Source organism: Barbus barbus (assembly GCF_936440315.1).
Source record: "Barbus barbus genome assembly, chromosome: 6".
Lineage (NCBI taxonomy): Eukaryota > Metazoa > Chordata > Actinopteri > Cypriniformes > Cyprinidae > Barbus > Barbus barbus.
Genome location: NC_136734.1, coordinates 26,661,396 through 26,682,018, shown reverse-complemented (window position 1 = coordinate 26,682,018; position 20,623 = coordinate 26,661,396). Strand labels below are relative to the sequence as shown.

General features: G+C 36.4%; 1 protein-coding gene across 2 annotated transcripts in view; it reads right to left on the bottom strand.

Moving 5' to 3' along the window:
* Positions 1-20,623, bottom strand: part of LOC306871609 (leucine-rich repeat and calponin homology domain-containing protein 2-like) — a 66,878-nt gene that overhangs the window by 37,099 nt on the left and 9,156 nt on the right. The window contains exons 1-10 of one of the 2 annotated variants that reach the window (XM_079419674.1): positions 18,674-18,782; positions 12,430-12,574; positions 11,347-11,473; positions 11,156-11,261; positions 10,874-11,010; positions 8,552-8,682; positions 6,436-6,523; positions 5,983-6,079; positions 4,892-4,992; positions 4,670-4,734 (exon numbers count right to left, since the gene is read on the bottom strand). In XM_079419674.1, the coding sequence (XP_079275800.1) occupies positions 4,670-4,734; positions 4,892-4,992; positions 5,983-6,079; positions 6,436-6,523; positions 8,552-8,682; positions 10,874-11,010; positions 11,156-11,261; positions 11,347-11,473; positions 12,430-12,530 (953 nt within the window). In that variant the 5' untranslated portion in view covers positions 12,531-12,574; positions 18,674-18,782. Of the gene's footprint in view, positions 1-4,669; positions 4,735-4,891; positions 4,993-5,982; positions 6,080-6,435; positions 6,524-8,551; positions 8,683-10,873; positions 11,011-11,155; positions 11,262-11,346; positions 11,474-12,429; positions 12,575-18,673; positions 18,783-20,623 lie in introns of those variants that run through there. The other variant, XM_079419675.1, reaches the window with a different exon arrangement.

Below are 20,623 nucleotides of genomic sequence, written 5' to 3'. Positions count from 1 at the left end.
TTCAGACCCCCGGCGTATGTGGCAAAGCATACAATCTATCACAGATTACAAACCACCTAACTCTGTGCCCCCCTCCAGTTCTGCCTCCCTCCCAAACGAGCTCAATCACTTTTATGCTCGTTTTGATCAAAATAATAAGGAGATCTCACTCAAAGCTGAGCATCAACCCAGTGAACTGCCTCTCACTCTCTCCACATCAGATGTTTACTCCACTTTGCGTAAGGTGAATGCACGGAAGGCAGCTGGCCCTGACGGAATACCTGGTCGTGTGCTTAAAGCCTGTGCGGAGCAGCTAGCTGAGGTCTTCACGGACATTTTCAATCTGTCCCTGGCCCAAACAACTGTCCCCACTATCTTCAAAACCTCCACCATCGTACCAGTACCGAAACACTCCACTGCCTCGGTCCCTAACGACTTCCATCCTGTTGCACTCACCCCCATCATTGCTAAGTGTTTTGAGAAACTGGTTGCATCCCACCTAAAATCCTGTCTCCCTGCTACACTGGACCCATTCCAATTTGCCTATCGCCACAATAGGTCAACAGAGGACGCCATCTCAACAGCGCTTCACTCTGCCCTCACCCACCTGGACAGTCAAAACACACATGTGAGAATGCTGTTCATGGACTTCAGTTCTGCATTTAATACAGTAGTCCCCTCCAAGATGATCTACAAGCTCAGCCAGCTTGGAATCAGCACACCCATCTGCAATTGGATTCTAGATTTTCTGACTAACAGACCTCAGTCCGTCAAGTTAGATAGCCTCTCCTCCTCCATCATCACCCTGAACACCGGCGTGCCACAGGGCTGTGTACTGAGCCCTCTCCTGTACTCCCTCTTCACCCATGACTGTGTTCCTGTTTATGGCTCCAACACCATAATCAAATTTGCAGATGACACCACGGTGGTAGGTCTGATCAAGGATGACGATGAATCAGCCTACAGGGATGAGGTGCAGCACCTGGCTGTGTGGTGTGCCACCAATAATCTACAGCTAAACACCCAGAAGACAAAGGAGATCATTGTGGACTTCAGGCGGACTAGGAGTCATGCACACACACCCATCTACATCAACGGAGCTGAAGTGGAGCGTGTGTCGAGTTTCAAGTTCCTTGGCATCCACATCTCTGATGACCTCAACTGGTCCCATAACACCTCTACTCTGGTCAAAAAGGCACAGCAGCGCCTTTACTTCTTAAGGAGCCTTAAGAAAGTTCACCTGAATCCCAGGATCCTTGTGGAATTCTACCGCTGTACCATTGAGAGCATACTCAGTATGGCACAGCAATTGCTCCGCATCTGACCGCAAAGCACTCCAGCGGTAAAAACTCCAGCGGTAAAAACAGTGGTAAAAACTGCTCAACGGATCACCGGCACCCAGTTAACTTCCATTGAGAACATTTATTATAAGCGCTGTCTGGGCAGGGCAAGAAACATCATCAAGGATGCCTCTCACCCTAACCATGAACTTTTCACCCTCCTTCCATCCGGCAGGCGTTACAGGTGCCTACGCTCTCGCACTAGTAGGCTCAGGAAGAGCTTCTTCCCCGAGGCTGTGACACTTCTGAACGCCACACCACCAATCTAACCTGCACCTGCTTATTACTGCACTGGTCACAGTACTTTACACACATGCATTTGCACTACTCATATTTTGCACAGACTGCACATTGTCAAAGTTATTACACTATAAACTGTCTAAAGTTGTTACTGTACAAGCACAGTAAACTATTTCTATAAAATATTGCACTACTGCTATTTTGCATAGAATACATTGTTCTATCAATACTTTGCACACTCATCCAGCTGTATTTATTACCACTGTTCTCACGTTTCTGCTGTTCATAATGTGTATATATAATCTGTAATCTATATAATCTACATTGCTCTGTTCATAATGTACGTACAATCCCTACATTGCATTCCTATTTATATTCTGTATATACTCTGCTCAATACTGTATATAGCAATTCCACTGTACATTCTGTAAATCATATCTTCACTTACTCTGCACTTATATGTATATAAAACACTATATTCTTGCACTTCTGGTTAGATGCTAACTGCATTTCATTAGCTCTGTACTTGTACTCTGCATAAATGACAATAAAGTTGAATCTAATCTAATCTAACCTAATACGTAATAATAAAGTTAAAAATGCTTCAGTTTATTCCAAACGCGCCGTCTACCTTTCTCTGGGCAATGAACGATGCCCATTCGCGAATGATTCATTTTTTTGAGTCACTTCATTCTTCTTTTGAGTCATGTGCTGGTCTTAAGCTGGTCGGACCATTAAACCAGCTCAAACCAGCATCCCATATGCTTCAAAACATACCTATACCAGCATATGCTGTTTTTTTCAACAGGGATTTGCAGTTTTTTTGGAACATGTGACATTTTGTTAAGGATTTTTTTTTATGAATAGAAGGTTAAAAGAACAGCATTGATAATAAATCAACATATTGGAATGATTTCTGAAGGATTATGTGACACTGAAGACTGGCATAAAGGCTAATAAAAATTAAGATTTGCACCACTGAAATACATTACATAAAAAAAAAAATATTTTGAACGGCAGTGTTTATGTATATGTATATATATATGTGTGTGTGTGTGTGAGAATTGTATCTAAATATCTATACATCTAAATAAAAATAGACTATATTCAGTAGCATATATGATCCAAAGTAACTAGTAACTAACTACTTGAGTAGTTTTTTTATCCGATACTTTTTTACTCTTACTCAAGTAACTATTCAGACTATTACTTTTACTTGAGTAAATATTTCTACAAGTACTTTTACTTGAGTACAGTTTTTGGCTACTCTACCCACCTCTGCCCGTTAGTGATTCTGATGTTATGAGAACAATTAGATCTCGTAAATCATCTAGAGCAAAAGATAAATATGGCATGGATGTTGTTATGCTCAAAGAGTCCAGTTTGACCCTAATTAAACCTATTACTAAAGTTATTAATCTTTCAATTTCCCAGGGAAAATTCCCAAGTATTTGGAAGTTGCCGATTTTTGTTACAATATTCAAAAGTGGAGATCCCCATTCTATTGATAACTATAGGCAAATTAGTATTTTACCCACTGTTTCTAAGATTATGGAGAAACTAGTTGCAGAACAGATTAGCAGTTACTTGAGTAGTAGTTCATTTTCAATGCATCCAATGCAGTTTGGTTTTAGCAAATTGTTTTTTTTTTATAGAAAATATTAAAACTTTCTTAGATAAAGGTGGTGTAGTGTTCCTTGATTTAAAGAAAGCCTTTGACACCGTTAATCATAGAATCCTTATGTCTAAGTTATCTTGTTTTAATTTCTCATCACATACACTTAACTAGATAGAGTCATATCTATCAGATAGATTTCAGTGTGTTAGAGTACCCGATCACCCATCCAATGATTTAGGTACATCAACTGGTGTTCCACAAGGATCTATCTTGGGTCCAATGCTTTTTGCTATGTATATAAATGATTTTCATCTTTCATGTCCTGGCATCAATATACAAATGTATGCGGACGATACAGTAATTTATATACATGGTAACAGTCTGACACAAGTTGCAAATGAACGTACGAATTCTATGGTTAATGTGTCAGCATGGCTAAAAGAGAATTGCTTACAACTAAATGTGTCCAAAACAGTATGTATGTTTTTCTCTAAGTCTAACAGTATTATTAAAGAGCCGGATATTTATGTGTCAGCGGTGAGGCTGCAGGTAGTGCCTCAATATAAATATCTGGGAATACTGATTGATTCTAAACTTACATTTAAAGATAAAAAGGTTTGTAAGCAGGTTAAGTTTAATCTCTATAATTTTAAGTTTATTAGAGATTACATGTCATTAGAGGCAGCTAAAATGTATATGTATTCTATGGTTATTTCTCACATGACTTGCTGTTTAACCACCTGGTCTCAGGTGAGTTCAGTGACTCTAAAACCATTAGAGTCCTTATACAAACGTACACTTAAAGTCTTCGATAAGAAATCGGTACATTATCATCATTGTCCAATACTGAAATATAATTTGTTAAATTGGGAAAGAATGATTAAATATGCAAATGTATGCTTGATGTATAAAATTATTTATGGTTTATCTTCTCCCCTTCTTGGTCGCTTAGACGAAGTAAATTTAGTCAGCCTGCTTTTTCTGTCAAAGCTGCACAAGAATGGAATACTATTCCAACAACTATAAGAGATCTAGACACATATGCTTTATTTAGGGTTCAATTGAAGAATTGGATAATCAGTACTCAGATTTGTCAACACTAGAATCTTATATCTGCTAGCCATACTATTATTGTTTGTATTTTGTTTTCATTGTTTTTAATTGATCCTATATTGTTTTCAGTAGCCTACTGTATGATTGTATTGTGTAATTATAAAATTTTCTATCATGTATTTTTAATCAAATTTTCTTTAGGGTGACTTGTAACGTCTTGTACAGGGGCTATGGATGAAAAATAGTCTTTGGCTAATTCTGGTACATTTACAGGAATGTTTTATTAATGTACAATGTCCCTGTCAAACTAAAAAAAAAAAAGCACTATTTTTAGTTTCAGGCACTATTTATGATAATGGAAGCAGGAAATTGACTTTGAACAACAAATACGGGAATGTTAGCTGCATAACATCTCCCACAAAACACCAGACAGACTTACCCTGACTCTTCTTTCCAATTCTCTTTGTCTTTGCTTTGGTGCGTTTTCAGAACCCGCTCCAGCTCCTGAAGACAAGAGAGGGGAAGCTCTTTCACAGTCTGTGGTTTAGTGAGTGCTTTTATGTATACATGTACTCGGGTGTGTGTGATGTCTTTGTTTGACAGGAAAGGATTAATGAAGCATGTACAAATGGGTCTGTGTGAAGGTTTATATATACAGTACCTTTATACATGACACATAGGGTGCATTGTGCTGTAGATCTCCTTCAGACAGAGTGGCCTCTTCATCTGGATTTGGGTCAATAAAGTCATATGGGTCCTGATCTGCACATAATTGAGATGAGAAAACTAACGTGTGACACTTTCTTTTTGTTAAATTGTGTTATATTTACCAACTAGACACACCGGTGATATGACATACTACACTTAACACACAAACACAAAGAAGCCTTATTTGTTATGTACTAGGGCATGTGATTTGCATATAAGTACGTTTTGATTGTGATCAAGCTGTGGTGCCAATTTTAAGTCACAAGTATGCAACATAATTACAGAAATACATGACATGTGTCAAACCTTTGAAAAAATACCCAGCTTTGCGGGTTTGGGCAATTTCCTGATTTCTTTGAAATGTTAAATTAATAACTAACGATTACTGTCTTTCATAGCACTATTTAATGACAAAGAGAACAGGGAATTATATTGTGCAGGTATAATAGGTGTCTGATAACCGTGGATAGAAGTTCATGGATTAGTAAGGCTTTGTACAGACAGACGACAACAATCTGTTTCTAATTTAGTTGCTTGTTTGTAGCCTGAAAGATACACATAAAATCCTTTTTCTTGTTGTTTCTTTCTTTTTGAACAAAAACCTAACCTAACCTGTAGTAAAATATGTGGTTTGTAATATGCAGATTAAAATTAGATTTTTGAAAACGAGTTTAAAGTAATTTAGGATTTGGTGTGTAGGTTACATCGGAATTCACTCGATCTTAAAATTCTATCTGATACACACATTACTGTGCGTACATTAACATTTTATAATGTGTTTGAAAGAAGTTACTTACCACTTATTTTGGTAAACATGAACAGTGAGTGAAGGGGCCAGTGGATGCAGACACAATCTATGCATTAATGTCTAAATACATTTCTATCATGACAACTCTCCGAAAAGTTTTATCATGACAATGGATATGCTAATGTATTTGTACTTGGCAGAGGAAATATTTTTATATCCTCAGTTAAACAGTGAGTAGTGCGTAGCCAATATTATATGACTAATAAAATATAATATTACTAATGCGGAAAGCACACCTTTGTTTGAATCCAGTTTAGTGAGAAGTATGTGTGCGTCAGCCCGTGCCGTCTCAGACACTTGAGAGTGGAGACTCATGGTATCATCATCAGATGGCTGAGGAACAAGAGAGACAGAGCGGGAGAGGGAGAAATATCAGATGAAAAAAGAAAGAAAAATCACATTTTCTTTAGTGAGAGACACCCTCCGGCAAACTGTTCTAGGGATTTATTTAGTAACTGCTACTTGTGTTACTCCCACATAATAGAACAATTATCCTGCCACATCATTTTTCTTAAACATCCAGATCAGGCCAGGCTGCACAAGTTGGTCCGACCCACCTAAATATGAGCTTAGTCCACCCCACCCCACCCCACCTTCTTGTTTGGTTGCCTGGTAGAATTGTCAAAACATTTTTTTTCCCATTGTATTGTTTGAGCATGTATGACTAATGTCCGCATATGTGCGTTTACCTCTGTAGTCGACAGTCTTTTGTCACCGTTGTCACTGCCAATACCTGAGTCAGGGCCATGGTTTTTACTGGGATAGAAATCTTCCATACTAAACAAACAAACATACATGTAATCAAAGACACAAAGAGAGACACCTGAAATGAAGCAATATCACATACAACAGTCAACAGGCAATTATGTAAATAAGTGAAGAAAAAAAAAAAAGAAAAATCAAGGAGTGTCCTGAAGACCCTATTCTGAGTGAAACGACTTTCTTTTTGCACTGAGATTATGCAATTTTTTATTAATCCAAAAAAAGACACACATACCGAATTATTACAGAAAAGAACACATTTGGAACAGAACATGTCCCTTTAAGTAATGCAAAATTGGGGTTTCATTCTGACTTTAAGAATTGCTCTTCTCAAGGGCAAACAGTAGGTCAAAAAACCAAATACCCAATGGATTGACAAAGACAACAACTTTCAGTTAAATAGTATACATTGTTTAGCCAATTATGTGCAATGTAAGTGCTATATTATTTATCTCTAAAATTTTCTAGAGCTGATAAAATGTAAAAACTAACTTGAATGCAGTGTAAGTCGCTTTGGATAAAAGCGTCTGCTAAATGCATAAATGTAAATGTAAATGTAAAGGGTTAGGGTCAATTACTGTGTTAAAAATATCAAAGAAGCAACAACTCATTATACAACAACTCATTATTGAGTAATATTGCTGAATAGATTTTGAGTAACTTAATTCAATTAATAATAATATATTAATTTATTGTGTAACATTTTAAACACAATTTGTACATTTTTGTTCCAATGACACAGCAGTCTTGCCATGCATTTTCAAGCAGCAACACACAGCAGAGGTGTTTCATTCCTGAATGAATTGGTGTTTCTGAAAAAAAATCCTTTGAATGAGTGTGTGAGTTACTGAATGAATCAGTGCTTTTGAACAAATCAGCTGAATGAATAATTCTCTATGACTCATTCTAATGTTTCTTTCCTGAATGAGTCAGGCTGTATCCGAAATCGCCCCCTATACCCTCAAATAGTGCACTACTTGAGGGGACGGCCATTTTAAGTGGTGTTCGAAACCATAGTGGATGTTCTTGAGTGCACTCATTCAATCCCACAATGCACCGCAAAAACGAGTGTACAACCGATGTACACTCAACCGCTAGAGATGACCCAGAATGCACTGTGAGCGTCACGCGCCGAGTCAATTCCCACGTCTCACCAGAAGATGGCGCTCCGCAGCTGAATCATCCATTCATTGATTTTAGAAGCGCTCATCCACGGCGTAATACAGGTAATACAACACAGGTACAAAATTAATTGTAAATTGACTATTAAGGTTTATAAATAATTTCCGTGACAGAGTTCAAGATATATCCTTCAATCTTACTATTGGAGCTGCCCGTTTCAAATGATAACAGCAAGCAAACTATGTAAAAGCGGCAGTCCTTCCGGTTCACTCAGTGTCCGAATTCACTCACTCGTTTTCATTCACTACTTCAAGTGAACTGTATGAGTGGACTAGTGTAGGGAATAGTGAATGAGGGTATAGGGGGCGATTTCGGATACAGCCTCAGTGTTTTTTCACTAATTGGTTGGGTGAACAAAAAGACAGTCAGCTGTTGCCACTTGCCACCTACTGGCATATCAATGTAACCTGCAGGAGTCACTGTAAAATCCTCAGCAGTCAAACACAGACAAGAGGAGTGAAAGAAATGGTGCTGATGGTCTGTATTTTAGCACTCTTGACCAGTCGAAGATTGGAAGTAACTGTTGTATTCCTGTCTGTGTCAGCATCCCCTATAATTCAATACAGATTGTGTGCAAATAACTGTGGGCAAGAAAAACTTAACTCTAAACAAACTTGATAGCACTAATATTAAGAAAATCTGGAGAAATACAATGTACCGAAACAAGTGACCCACAAACAGTAAATTAAAAATGCTTTTGCATGTTTTCATTTGTGCAGCAGGAAACACCTGATCACTTACAAACAGATGTTGACAATATGATTCATGGGGCTCTGAAAGTGCTTTTACTCATAGTTGTTAAAATATAAGTGCGATTACTAAAGTGTCACAGACATGAGGATGAAAGGCAAGGCTGGATACCTGTCTGTCAGCTGCTGAGGCAAGCAGCGTTTTCCCAGAGAAGGCAGGTCAAGTGTGTCTGGTTTTTTATCCAGACGACATGCCTGCAGGTTTAAATACTTAAAGATGTGTATCTTTCCCTTTAGGCAGATCTGAAAGCGAAGAAGAAAAATTAATCTTAAAACTCACAAGACAAAACAGCAGAGAAATATTATTGAGCAAGGATGCATTAAATTGATTAAAAGTGACAGTAAAGGCATTTTATGTTTATATATTATATTGGTATGTAAATTAATGCTGTTCTTTTGTTTCAACAACCATTTTCAACATTGTTAAGAGAAAAGGTTTCTTAAGCTTCAAATCAGAACATAAGATTTCTTAAGGATCATGTGACACTGAAGACTGGAGCAATGGCTGTTGAAAATTCAGCTTTGCTATTACAGAAATAAATAACATTTTAAAATATATTAACAAAAGAAAACTATTATATTAAATGGTAATAATATTCCTGGATTAATGTTCAAATAAAGTAGCCATGGTAAGCATAAGAGACTTATTTCAAAAGCATCTAAAAAACCCTCACAAATCCCAAGTTTTTAAACAGTAGAGCGTATACATAAACTTGCATATACACATACATTATAGTAAGCCAATTTTCATTCACATGTAAATATTTACACTGAGTCCAATGCAACCAATTATGTAAGAAAGGATTTATGGGCATTTCACCCAGGAATCTGTTCAGCTTGTGTTTCAAAAATAAAGATATTAATAAGATAAAAATATAAAATATCTTCTTTAAAAAATAAAGTCACTTGAGTGGTGTCTACCTGTACAAGCACATACTTTCTCTCTGGCCAAGAAATTTCCCAGGAAAACTACACATACTGTAGATCATTTCAGTCACAGGAAGGACTGGCTGTCCTCCAAATATGCATGTCGCAGCAAGACGAGCCATAGTAAAAGATCTCATGTTTTACCATCAACCGAACGGAAAAAAACCCCCCCATCTTGATCAGTATTTTACGTCATTGTTTAGCAAAAACATTTAACTAAAATGAAAAGGAGGAAGGAAAAAAAACCAACTGAGCTGTTGTTTCTTTAACCGTCAGGAGGACAACACGCTCTGATGAGATTAATTCTGCATGGTTAGACCACTGTGCTTTGATAACACTGTGACTAGAACAACGCAGTCCTGCACATCGTCACATCTGCACTTTTTTATTTTATATACAGCCTACAGCCATGTACAAGAACCATGTACTTTTCACACCAGAGCAACACTGGAACAACTTGGACTAAGTGCATTGCTCAAGGGGACGGTGTGATGGCTCAGTGATTGAGAACATAGCACATAGGCAATGTGGTTTGATAATTACTTTTCTACAGAAGAATAGAATAAAATTATGGGAAATAGGCATGACTACAAAGAGAAAATTAAGTAGTCCTGAGAATATTGTGATATTAAAAAAATAATAAAAATACAGGAACATTAACTTTAATCTTTCTAGAATGATTGGGCTAGGTAACCTACATTTTGTAGGTAGTAAATCTACTTTTAAAAAGCAGTTTTTTTGAGTGTGAACCATTCTTTTAAGGCTGAACTATATGGAAAAAATATATAAAAATTTTGGTAGTCACACTCAAACCAACTCAAAGCTCTTTCAGTAAACGCACACACGTAAATCTTTTCCCACTGTTTTTAAATCATTCAATAACATAATTTTACTGTGATTATTATTAAAAATAAAACAAGAAATTTAAGCTGTAAAAAAAAAAAAAAAAATAGTATTTAGTAAAATAGATCTATTTCACAGTAAAACAGTAAAATTATAATACTAAAACGTACGTATTCATTTCTCAATTTTCAAACAATAAATCATCAAGCTTTTTAGCAGGGTTTTTTTATGGCACTTTGAAACCACAGCACATTTATTTATTTAATTAAATCACAGCCTTTGTGATGAATTAATCATACTAAGCCATTCTATTACATTGATTTAAATTAATCTTCCAAATAAATTATAAATTACACAAACAGGTCAACACTGATTTGTAATACTGTTTCCCAGTCAAAGCTTCAAAGACCACAGTTGTTATATGGCATTTTTGTAGGCTATAGGTATAGGTTAGGCTATACTTGGCTCACATGGCACATTAGTTGAGAAAAAAAAAACTATCATCATTGTTGCATGAATACGCCTGATACTTTATTGATTTCACCTGGTCAGCCACTGGATGGCGCCAACAGAAAAGAAATAAACAACAGACAGTAAGAATAATCTATGGCTTCAGCTCCACTCATGTGAAGAGATAGACAGTAACAGATGAGTACAGACACACCTGGGCAGGAGGAGACTGCATGGGGTTGTTGTCAAGAACGATGTGCTGTAACTGCTTAAGTTTGCGGTAAGATATGGGAATCTCAGTGACTTTATTACAGGAGAAATCCAACCTAATCAATGGCAGATCTGACAACTCTGTGAGAAAGAAAGAAAGATATAATAAGAATTTATTTTCTAACTCATAATATTAACATAACTAGCTAATTTCTGTGCATATCCAGTGAAGATTTAGTAATTTTATGTTTTTGTTGACAAATCTGTCTTGTGTATGTTTCTGTACCATCCGGTAACACTTGTAGATAGTTTCTTCGTATGTTGAGTTCACGTAACGCGAGGAGTTTCCCCATTTGAGTAGGAAGCACCTGGATCTCATTACAGCTGATGTCCTGAACAGAGAAAACACACATACTGTACATAACAGAAACATACACATTATATACAATAATCACACATTTATTTCCTCACACTGACCAGTTCCATGAGGTCTTTGGCCTTTCCGATCTCCTCAGGAATAGACAAAAGTTTATTGTTGCTGACCACCAGCACTTTCAGAGGAAGATTGAAGAGAAACTTGGGGAGAACGGACAGCTGATTTCGACTGAAAACACAAGGATTGGCTTTAATGAATATACATTTCAAGTGTATATCACTCTATCACTTTCACTAATTACAGAACCCACAGAAAAACTGAAATCAATTTAACCTCTTACAGTTGCTAGATGATAGTATCTACCATTCAAAGGTTCTGGATCTGTAACATTTTGAGAAACTTGTGTGATTTATGCTCACCAAGGCTGCATTTATTTGGTCAAAAATACAGTGAAAACAGTAATATTGTAAAATATTACACGATAGTAAAATAACTGTGTTCTGTTTGAATTAATTTATTCCTGTGATGACAAAGCTGTATCATCAGCAGCCATTACTCCAGTCTTTAGTTTCCCATGATCCTTCAGAAATCTAATTCTAATGCTGATTTGCTGTTCAAGAAACATTTCTTACTGCTATCAATGCTGAAAATAGTTGTGCTGCTTAACATTTTAGTAGAAACTATGATCTATTCCAAAAAAACAACAACCAAACAGCATTTATTTTAAATACAAATCTTTTGTAATGTTATATAATGTATTTGTCGTCACTTTTGATCAATTTAATGCATCCTTGCTGAATAAAAGTAGTAATTTTGTAAAAAAAAAAAAAAGAATTCGGATGAAAATTCGTCGAAAGAATAAATTACATTTTAAAACATTAAAATAGAAAACAGTTACTTTGAATTGTATTAATATTTCACAATGTTATTGTATTTTGGATCAAATAAAACTTTAGAACAATGGTGTATTCTTCACCAAATTGTCAGTGTTCAATCAGGGTTTACAGCTACTGCATTAGGAGTCGATTCAAATTAATTTCTGTGGGTCTGCGATATATTTAAATACAGTTTCATTCAAAAGACACAATTTTTATTGATGCCAAGGTAAAGTCTAAGAAACAGATGAATTATAATGAAATGTTAACATGAGTTAACAGACAGTGACATCATAGTGTGGCTGTTACCTGATGTTCAGGTAGGTGAGCATCTGTAGGTTGATAATGGCCTCTGGAACCACCTTTATACAGTTGTGGTAGAGGTTTAATGACTCCAGCGGTGCAAACATACAAACTTCTGGAGGGATTTCACAAAAACGGTTTTTCGACAAGTCTGTACAGAAAAAAAGATAAATCAGATAAATCAGTTCAACACACCAGATGAGATCAACATGACACTTTCCAATAGAAAGATATACACAGAGACAGAAATATTTACAATGCATGCTAGTGTACCCGACATCCAAACAAAAAATGTGACACCCCTGTTACTCAGGAGGACTACTGTCTACAAGAGAATGAATAACTAATTTATTGGATAATTAACTGGTTGATTAGTCTGATCTAAAGGAAGAGTTTCACCTTATCAGACATTGACAAAGGAGCGGTGTAACACACACACAGAACACAAGAGAGAAAGAGCGAATGGGGGGAGAATTATTGATTTGTCAAGCCAGTACATATAATTCAGATGCAGTGAGAGGAGCTCTGTCACTAGTTTTGCTCATGTGACAGCCAACAATAAAAGAGCTGAGACTGACAACAGAGAAATTACATGAATACACGGGGAATGTGACCCCAGCACTTTTAATTAAAAAAATTATCAAAAAATAAATAAATATCAGTAAAATGAGCATATGTTTTCTTTTACATTGAGCAAATGTGTATTTAAATGAAACTACACAACAGTTCCTTGAATCTGATTGGCCGAGCTGATACCTACAGCACTGGGAGGTTTATTTGTTTGTGTCATGACTATGCTTGCAAGTTTAAGACAGATTGTCATTTTGGGGGTTTTCCAGTGCTTCTTTCTGGCATTGTTATTATGCCAGTAGGTGGCATCAAGTGACTTGAATCATTCTCCACTGATTTGTTCAAAACTATCGATTCATTCAGAAACCAATGTGTGTTACTCAGTGGTTGATCTTGCTTTGGCTTCACTTGGGTCCATTTTAACTGGAAGAGAAAATTGTCTAACATGTCAGCCCTCATCTTCAAATTGACATCAATCTCAAGCTCAGACCAAAAACACCCAGAATTACAACAAATTCAACCAATCAGACCCGAGTTATCATTACCATAGTGTTGCCATGGGAGCAGACATGCATGCAGAAGAAAAGTCAAGTCAACTTCCTCTATAATTCATATCGTCTTTAAAAAGAAAAAGAGTGTATGTGAGAGAAATATAAAAGACTAACTATATCAAAGAAAAGAAGTAGTAAGACAAACAGATTATATAATTTTTAGAGACCTCTTGGACACATTAGATATCACATCTTTCATGAGTCTGAGGCCAGTTGCCAGCAAATAACTTCAGTTTAATCCAACACTTTTACTCAAGTCTCAGCCAATGAGATGTGAGCAGAGAAACACACACACACACACACACACACACACACACACACACACACAGACAAGGAGCTGACATTGCCAACCTGAAGCTGTGCTGCCTGGCAACTACTACAGACTAAAGCAGTGTTGCCTGGCAACTGTTACCAACCCAAACTGTGCTGACTCCACCTCAGACATTCCTCTTGAACAACCTTCAGTTGGCTGATAAGAGTTGAGTACGCTCTTGTTAGTTCAGCAGCTGGGCTTCATTACTACATGCCAACAACAAGGTCGTACATTAGTCAACACGCAAACATTTAGAAAGATCAGTATTTTACAGTTTATCTGTTTTGTATTATTTTCAGATGTTCATGACTATAAAAGACAACGGCAGTGTCAGACAAATTTAAAATGTTTTGTTGGTCCAGTCGGGTCCAAGGAGTCAAGTTTTGGCTGATCAGCATGGGCCAGTTAGCTGGAACCACATCTAGCTGTCCAATTTTGAATTAAACATTATAAGACATTTTAAAATAGGGGCTTTTAAAACATGTTAAATGAAAAATCATTTTGAGAAACTTTACAAAATACTATGACATGGTGACTGGGAACAATGCATAAAAACATTCACAACTTGCTGGCTTCTTTAAGGGGACCTATTATGCAAAAATCACTTTTATACGCAGTTTGAACAGTTGTATGGCCGCAGTGTGTGAAAACAACCAGCCTATAATGTAAAAAATCTCATTTTTTTTAATAAAACCAATAAATCATAAACAGTCTCTCAGAATGAGCTGTTTCAGATTCTCCCTCAGTTCACGTCAATGAGGGGAAAAGTTCCGCCCATTTGTGACGCTCTCTGCCCTATTAGCATAAACACAGCCCTGAGTGAGAAGCTGCGGTCCATTACTGGAGTTATATTCAATGTCAGCACCAAAGAGGCTTTGTGTTGTGTTTTGGGATGCACTAATGGACATAGAAGTCGCCATAATCTCCCCCATATGAGCCGAGGACACTGTGGTTAAATTTCATTTTCGAAGGAAATATCCCGGAAAAAATCGGTAACGTCCCCTATATGTTTAGGAATTAATACCAACGCTTCGTGCACGAACAGACAAAGTAAGTATCACACGTTTGTTTTCCAAATTGCCTTTCTGAAAGAGCTTCTTGGCACTCTGTAAGGCTAATTGCTAAAGCTATCATTATCTCTGTGTGTTTGCACTGATGCTGCCTTCAAGTGCTGCCAGAATGATCGTGAATAGGAATGTGGTAGTTAAAAGTTGCATATGAAAGCAAAATGAGTCATCAGCTTGAAGTTGTCGAGCTCTTAAGGGGAAGTGGGACTTATAAAGTTTGTGATAGCATGAGACAAGCTATGAATTTATTTTTATCCCGCCGTGCTCCCCTTCTGTGTAATTCATAAACACAAATTTATTATGCACAGTATAATCAGATGACTGACTTTGAAACCGAGTAGTTTTCTGTAGAGATAACAGGCTTGTATTAGTAATGGAATGTTTATTTGCAAAGGCTAGCACTGCTAATGAGAGACATTGAGCTTGAGCTTTTGAAGCTCCACCCTCTTCTCCGGGAGCAACAGCTCATTTGCATTTAAAGCAACACACTCAAAACAGCGCGTTTTACCCTAAAAGTGGCCATTTTAACAAGCTGTAAAATTTATCTGTGGTGTATATTGAGCTAAAACTTCACATATATGCTCTAGGGACATCAGAGACTTATTTTACATCTTGTAAAAAGGGGCATAATAGGTCCCCTTTAAAGAGATTAAAAATGAAACAATGAAAATTCAGTCAATTTGTGTCATTATAGCCTAAACTTGTTTGACTTTCTTCTGTGGAACATTAAAATAATTTTATGCATTGATTTTTTTGTCCATACAATGGAAGTCAGTGGTCCAAAACTGTTTGGATACCAAAATTCTGTAAATATCTTCTTTTGTATTTCACAGAAGAAATAACGTCATACAGGTTTGGAACAACATCAGGGTATATTTACGCTTTTGGATAAACTAGCCCTATCCCTTTAAGCACAGAGGCACACATCTGTCTGTTTCTGTGTGAGGACTTTATAGTTTACAGTTATCTATAATGTCTCTCAGAACCTGAGGACAGAGACCCAATCAAATGAACTGGAAAAGAGCAGAGCAAACACATTACACACACACAGTGAGAGAGAGACTGTATGAGGAAATGAGTGTGTGTTTTTGTCATAGACAGACTGACGCACAGACAGAGAGACAGTGATTGAGTGAGGAGAAACTTAAAGAGCGAGACTGACTGTAAGGAACTGTGTGTGTGTACACAAGACTGTGGACAGAGAGAGGAAGTGATAGAGGGATGCACTGATGGGAATTCTTTGAGACAGCGACATTTCTAATATCAGCTCAGCCTCTCCAGTTGTAGTGTGTGTGTGTGACAAAAGTGAAAGAGAGCTGACTGAAAGGAAATGATTTTTGTCTTTTTTGCCATTGTCTCTATATATATTATCAGATACTGATTTGATAGCTATCAGCTATGATCATTTTGTTAGTTCTTTTCTTTGTCTCTCCTTTCTTTTTGTGATCTACCTCTTTTATACTCAAACAATACTTAGACTGAGGCACAGCTGTTTAGCAGAAGGGACCAGACTCCCACTGCACACGCACACACCGCTTAAATGAGAAATCAATGTGCTTTTAATGCATGGACTTAAGGCCAATGGAGATGATACGGGCTATCAGCAGGCTTCCTTATTGTCTTCATGAGAGGGGAAGGGCTCATGTTTCTGACACACACGCAGCAAACTCAGTGCCCCATGTGTTTCATGAATATGATAATGGGCTGCATCAGTATATTTTATCTGTCTTCTTTATGTGCCCTCTAAAACAACAGATTCTTAAAGACGTTCAGTGGAAACACATAAATGATAGGTTGTGTTTGATGGTTGCTGCTGCTAATTACATTTTTTGTGAGGATGAACAAACTCCTTAAAAAAAACACTGAAGTATTACATTCAATTCATAGAGATCTGAAGTTTAATCAATGTTGGCAGACATCATGTTTGAGTTTAAAAAAAGTAACATTGTCAATCTGTTACCCTCGAATCGTTCCAAACCCATAAATCATTCAACACAAATGAAGATATTTTTTAATATTCTCTTATAATTTTGTCCATCCATTGAAAGTCTATATAATCAATATTTTCAAGCATCAGTGTAAGTTTTAATGTGAGTGCGAGATTAAACCTCATTAGTCTTTGAGCTTCAAATGAGCTTCTGTTTGCCATATCTTATGTTCTCAATGTATGTATTGATCAGTGTTTATGTGAGTAAAATCACAAGTTAAAATGTTTATCATATAAAAGCTATAGCGTCTCCACAGAAAACTTGGATTAAACCACTCGATTCAAATGGATTACTTGCACTATGTCTTTATGAACTGTTTAAAGCTTTAAAATGTTGCTTACTCTCAATTGATGAACAACATTTTGAGATATTATTAAAAACGTCTTCGTTAATGTTACAAAGATAAACAAAAGTTCTATGGATTTTTAATGACAGGTGAATAAAATTACAGGATATTTTTTGGGGGGTGAACTATTCCTTTGGAGCTGAAGTGTTTTATTTCTGCACCACTTGCAGCATCAAACTAAATTTTTTAGACAAAGCTGTCTGTGTAGGACTGGCCAGGATGCTTAAACAATCAAGTAAGGTTTTGATAGAGTCACAATGTTTATTGTTTACACATTTTAGAGAAATCAACCTATGAATGGTTTATTTAAAGAAGTATCTGCATATAAATAAGCTGTGAATCCAGAGAATCAAAGCAACTTTAACATCAATAGAACACATGCTTAGAAACCATCCTCACACAACCTTGCTTCAGCAACAGTCTCAGCATGTTTATAGTGAGGTGTTCATTTTAATTGACCCGCCATCCTTCAATTACCATGGAAACCAGCAATAGATACTCAAAGAGTGACAGGTTAATTTACAGGAGTGGAGAGCTTTGGTGGTTTGTTAACACATCCGCACAACTTCAACACCATGCACATACCCACACTAATATACATACGACCAAAAACTTCTTCTAGTGTCCTTCCTTCTCACAAACATTATATTATACTATAGTTAATGTAATGTCTAAGAGAAGAACTGATCAATGAGATTTGACTAAATCAACACCTTTTATAGAACATTAATACAACATCCACACAAAAAAATATTCTCAATCAGATATATATCCAAATCAGCATATCAGAATAATTGTTGAAGGGTTATGTGACACTGAAGAGTGAAGACTGACAAATACAGCTTTGCAATCACAGGAATAAGTTAAGTTAATTTTGATCAAATAATGCAGCCTTGGTGAGCATTAGTGCTCTGGTAGTCTAACTGGTAAGTCAACAAAACAATGCATCTTCAGTCATCTTGCCGGTAAGTGTTGTGCATCGCATTCACACATATACTGGTGACCAGTAGTGCTGTTTTTCAGCAGGATACAGAACATTCAATTTTTACATAGTACGGGTGTAAAAAAGAGACTACAGTAAAAGAGGTTACAACAAATCTTTCTCTGCATGTACTTGGGGATGTAACGATTACCGGTTTGATGATAAATCATGATAAAATTCCCCACAGTTAGTATTACTGCTTCATATTTGAATTATCATTAAAACCGTATTCGATTATCGCAATCTAAACAACTCACGATAAATAAATACTGTCCAGCATAAAGCAGAGTTTTCAGTAACAGTCTCACGTACGCACAGCAGCAGAGTAGATTCCTTTAGAGTGAAAATAGTGCGGAAAAGCTGGGAGGTTTTAAAAGAGTGCTAAGGGAATTATACATATGATTATATGAATTAATTAATTATATGAATGTACCTCTGAAGGTTCTGACCGTCTTCAGAAACGATTCGATGGCATTTTGTTTTCATCTTCGCTCCATGTAATACCTAAAGGAAGTGTTTTTAATCGCAAAACTGCTTTGTCTGCGGAGTTCACGGGAATCAGCTGTAATTCAGCTTTTCCATCAGCGCCACCTGCTGTCAGAGAGTGGATTTACAGACACTTATATTTACATTCAGCCTGTGTGCAGTTTCTGTCTGGCCAAAACGGACCGAATTAGCATGCCCTGCTGTAAATTTTGACCGGTGTACCGACGAAACATGCTACCTATCAGATTGTGCTGCCAATAATATATATTTGCATTGTTTTAAGGTTAAGTTTAGGGTAAGGGTAGGTGTGGACGGGTAGGTTTAGGGTAGGGGTAGGTATGGACATTAAAAAAAGCCTCAAACCACATGAATAAGATGCTGGTAGCACAATCTGATAGGTAGCATTTTTCTCTATCAATTTGTGCAACCTATTTTTTAATGGGAGGTAGCACAATCTGAGCTGGTAGCACAAATCTCCAGAACACCGGTCGAAGAAAAACAAGCTTATGTGGATTCTACACATTTAAACAATTCAGATAAGGTATCTAAAATTATTTATGGAGCATTTATGGAGATAAAATGCATATAATCATTTATTAAACAAATATCATTTTTACTTAACCGTTTTCTTTATTTAAAGGCTGAAATGCGAGGTTTACCTTTTTATGAAACTTTTTCAATGCTTTATTTGAAAATTTACATTAGATATTTGAACATGCTATTAAACTGTTCTCAGTCAAGTTGTCATTTAAAATCCAGACCTCATTGGTAATGTAATTAGTGATTATACTAGATTATGCAAACAAAAAGTCATTTTATTTGTTGTTTGTTGATTTTTAAATACAAAACTAGGTGAATTGATTTATGTATCGGCACTTTTTGAACATCTCCAGCACATTTTAACAATATCGTGATAATACTGATAACTGTGATCATTTTAGTCACTATAATTGTGATAAGAAGTTTTCATACAGTTACATCCCTACATGTACTCATCTGATTTTCTTTCTCTGGACTGGACTTCTTAAATCTCTCTGTCTCTCTCTCTCCCTTAAACACTCCCTGTCCTCAGTTTGAACATAATTGGATAGATTGGCAATTATATAACATTCATTCAGCGCAACTAAAAGGAGTTCTGATAGAGACACACAGAGAGAGAGAGAGAGAGAAAGAGAGAGAGAGAGACTGAAAAGACTCTCAATGAAGGGAGTCAAGTGAAAGCATTTCATTGTATAATGTTTCATTCTCTACCAAGGACTTTACAGAGGAACATACATGTAACATGACGCTGATTTACCCTTAGACACATACAACATACTTTTGTGTGTTCTTTTTTTTAGCCCACAAAAATCCTTTACACAGATACATTTCTCTAAGGACCACTATCGTCAAGAATAATTGACAATTAGCATACAGTTTAGATTGGTGGTATGATTCTGTTCTGGGCAAGAACAGTGCTAAAGAGCAGTGATAACCACCCAGGTTAAACAGAACAGGACCAACATAAATGTATTGCGGATATCATTTTAGAAATTAGTCTGATTCAAAGGGGAATCAGAAGGCCGAATCCTGACTGGATCACAGGTGCTGTAGGTGTCGTATCCCTATAGGTAGAAGTGGATCAGCTGACGCAAGCTTGACTAGAGCTTTATGCTACAAATGTCCTGAAATAATGAAAAGCGGATGAAATCAGATCTATCACACCAAAAAATTGCTTTAACAGAAAAAAAATTAAAGGAATCATGACATGTTTTTATTATTGTATTAATATGTTTCTTGAGATTGACTTGTAATGTTAATAAGATTTTTAAAAACACAAAACAAAATACATGTGGAAAAACTATTACTTTCAACCCTTAAAGTCGGCATGAGATCAAAATGGACTTTACTTTACTAT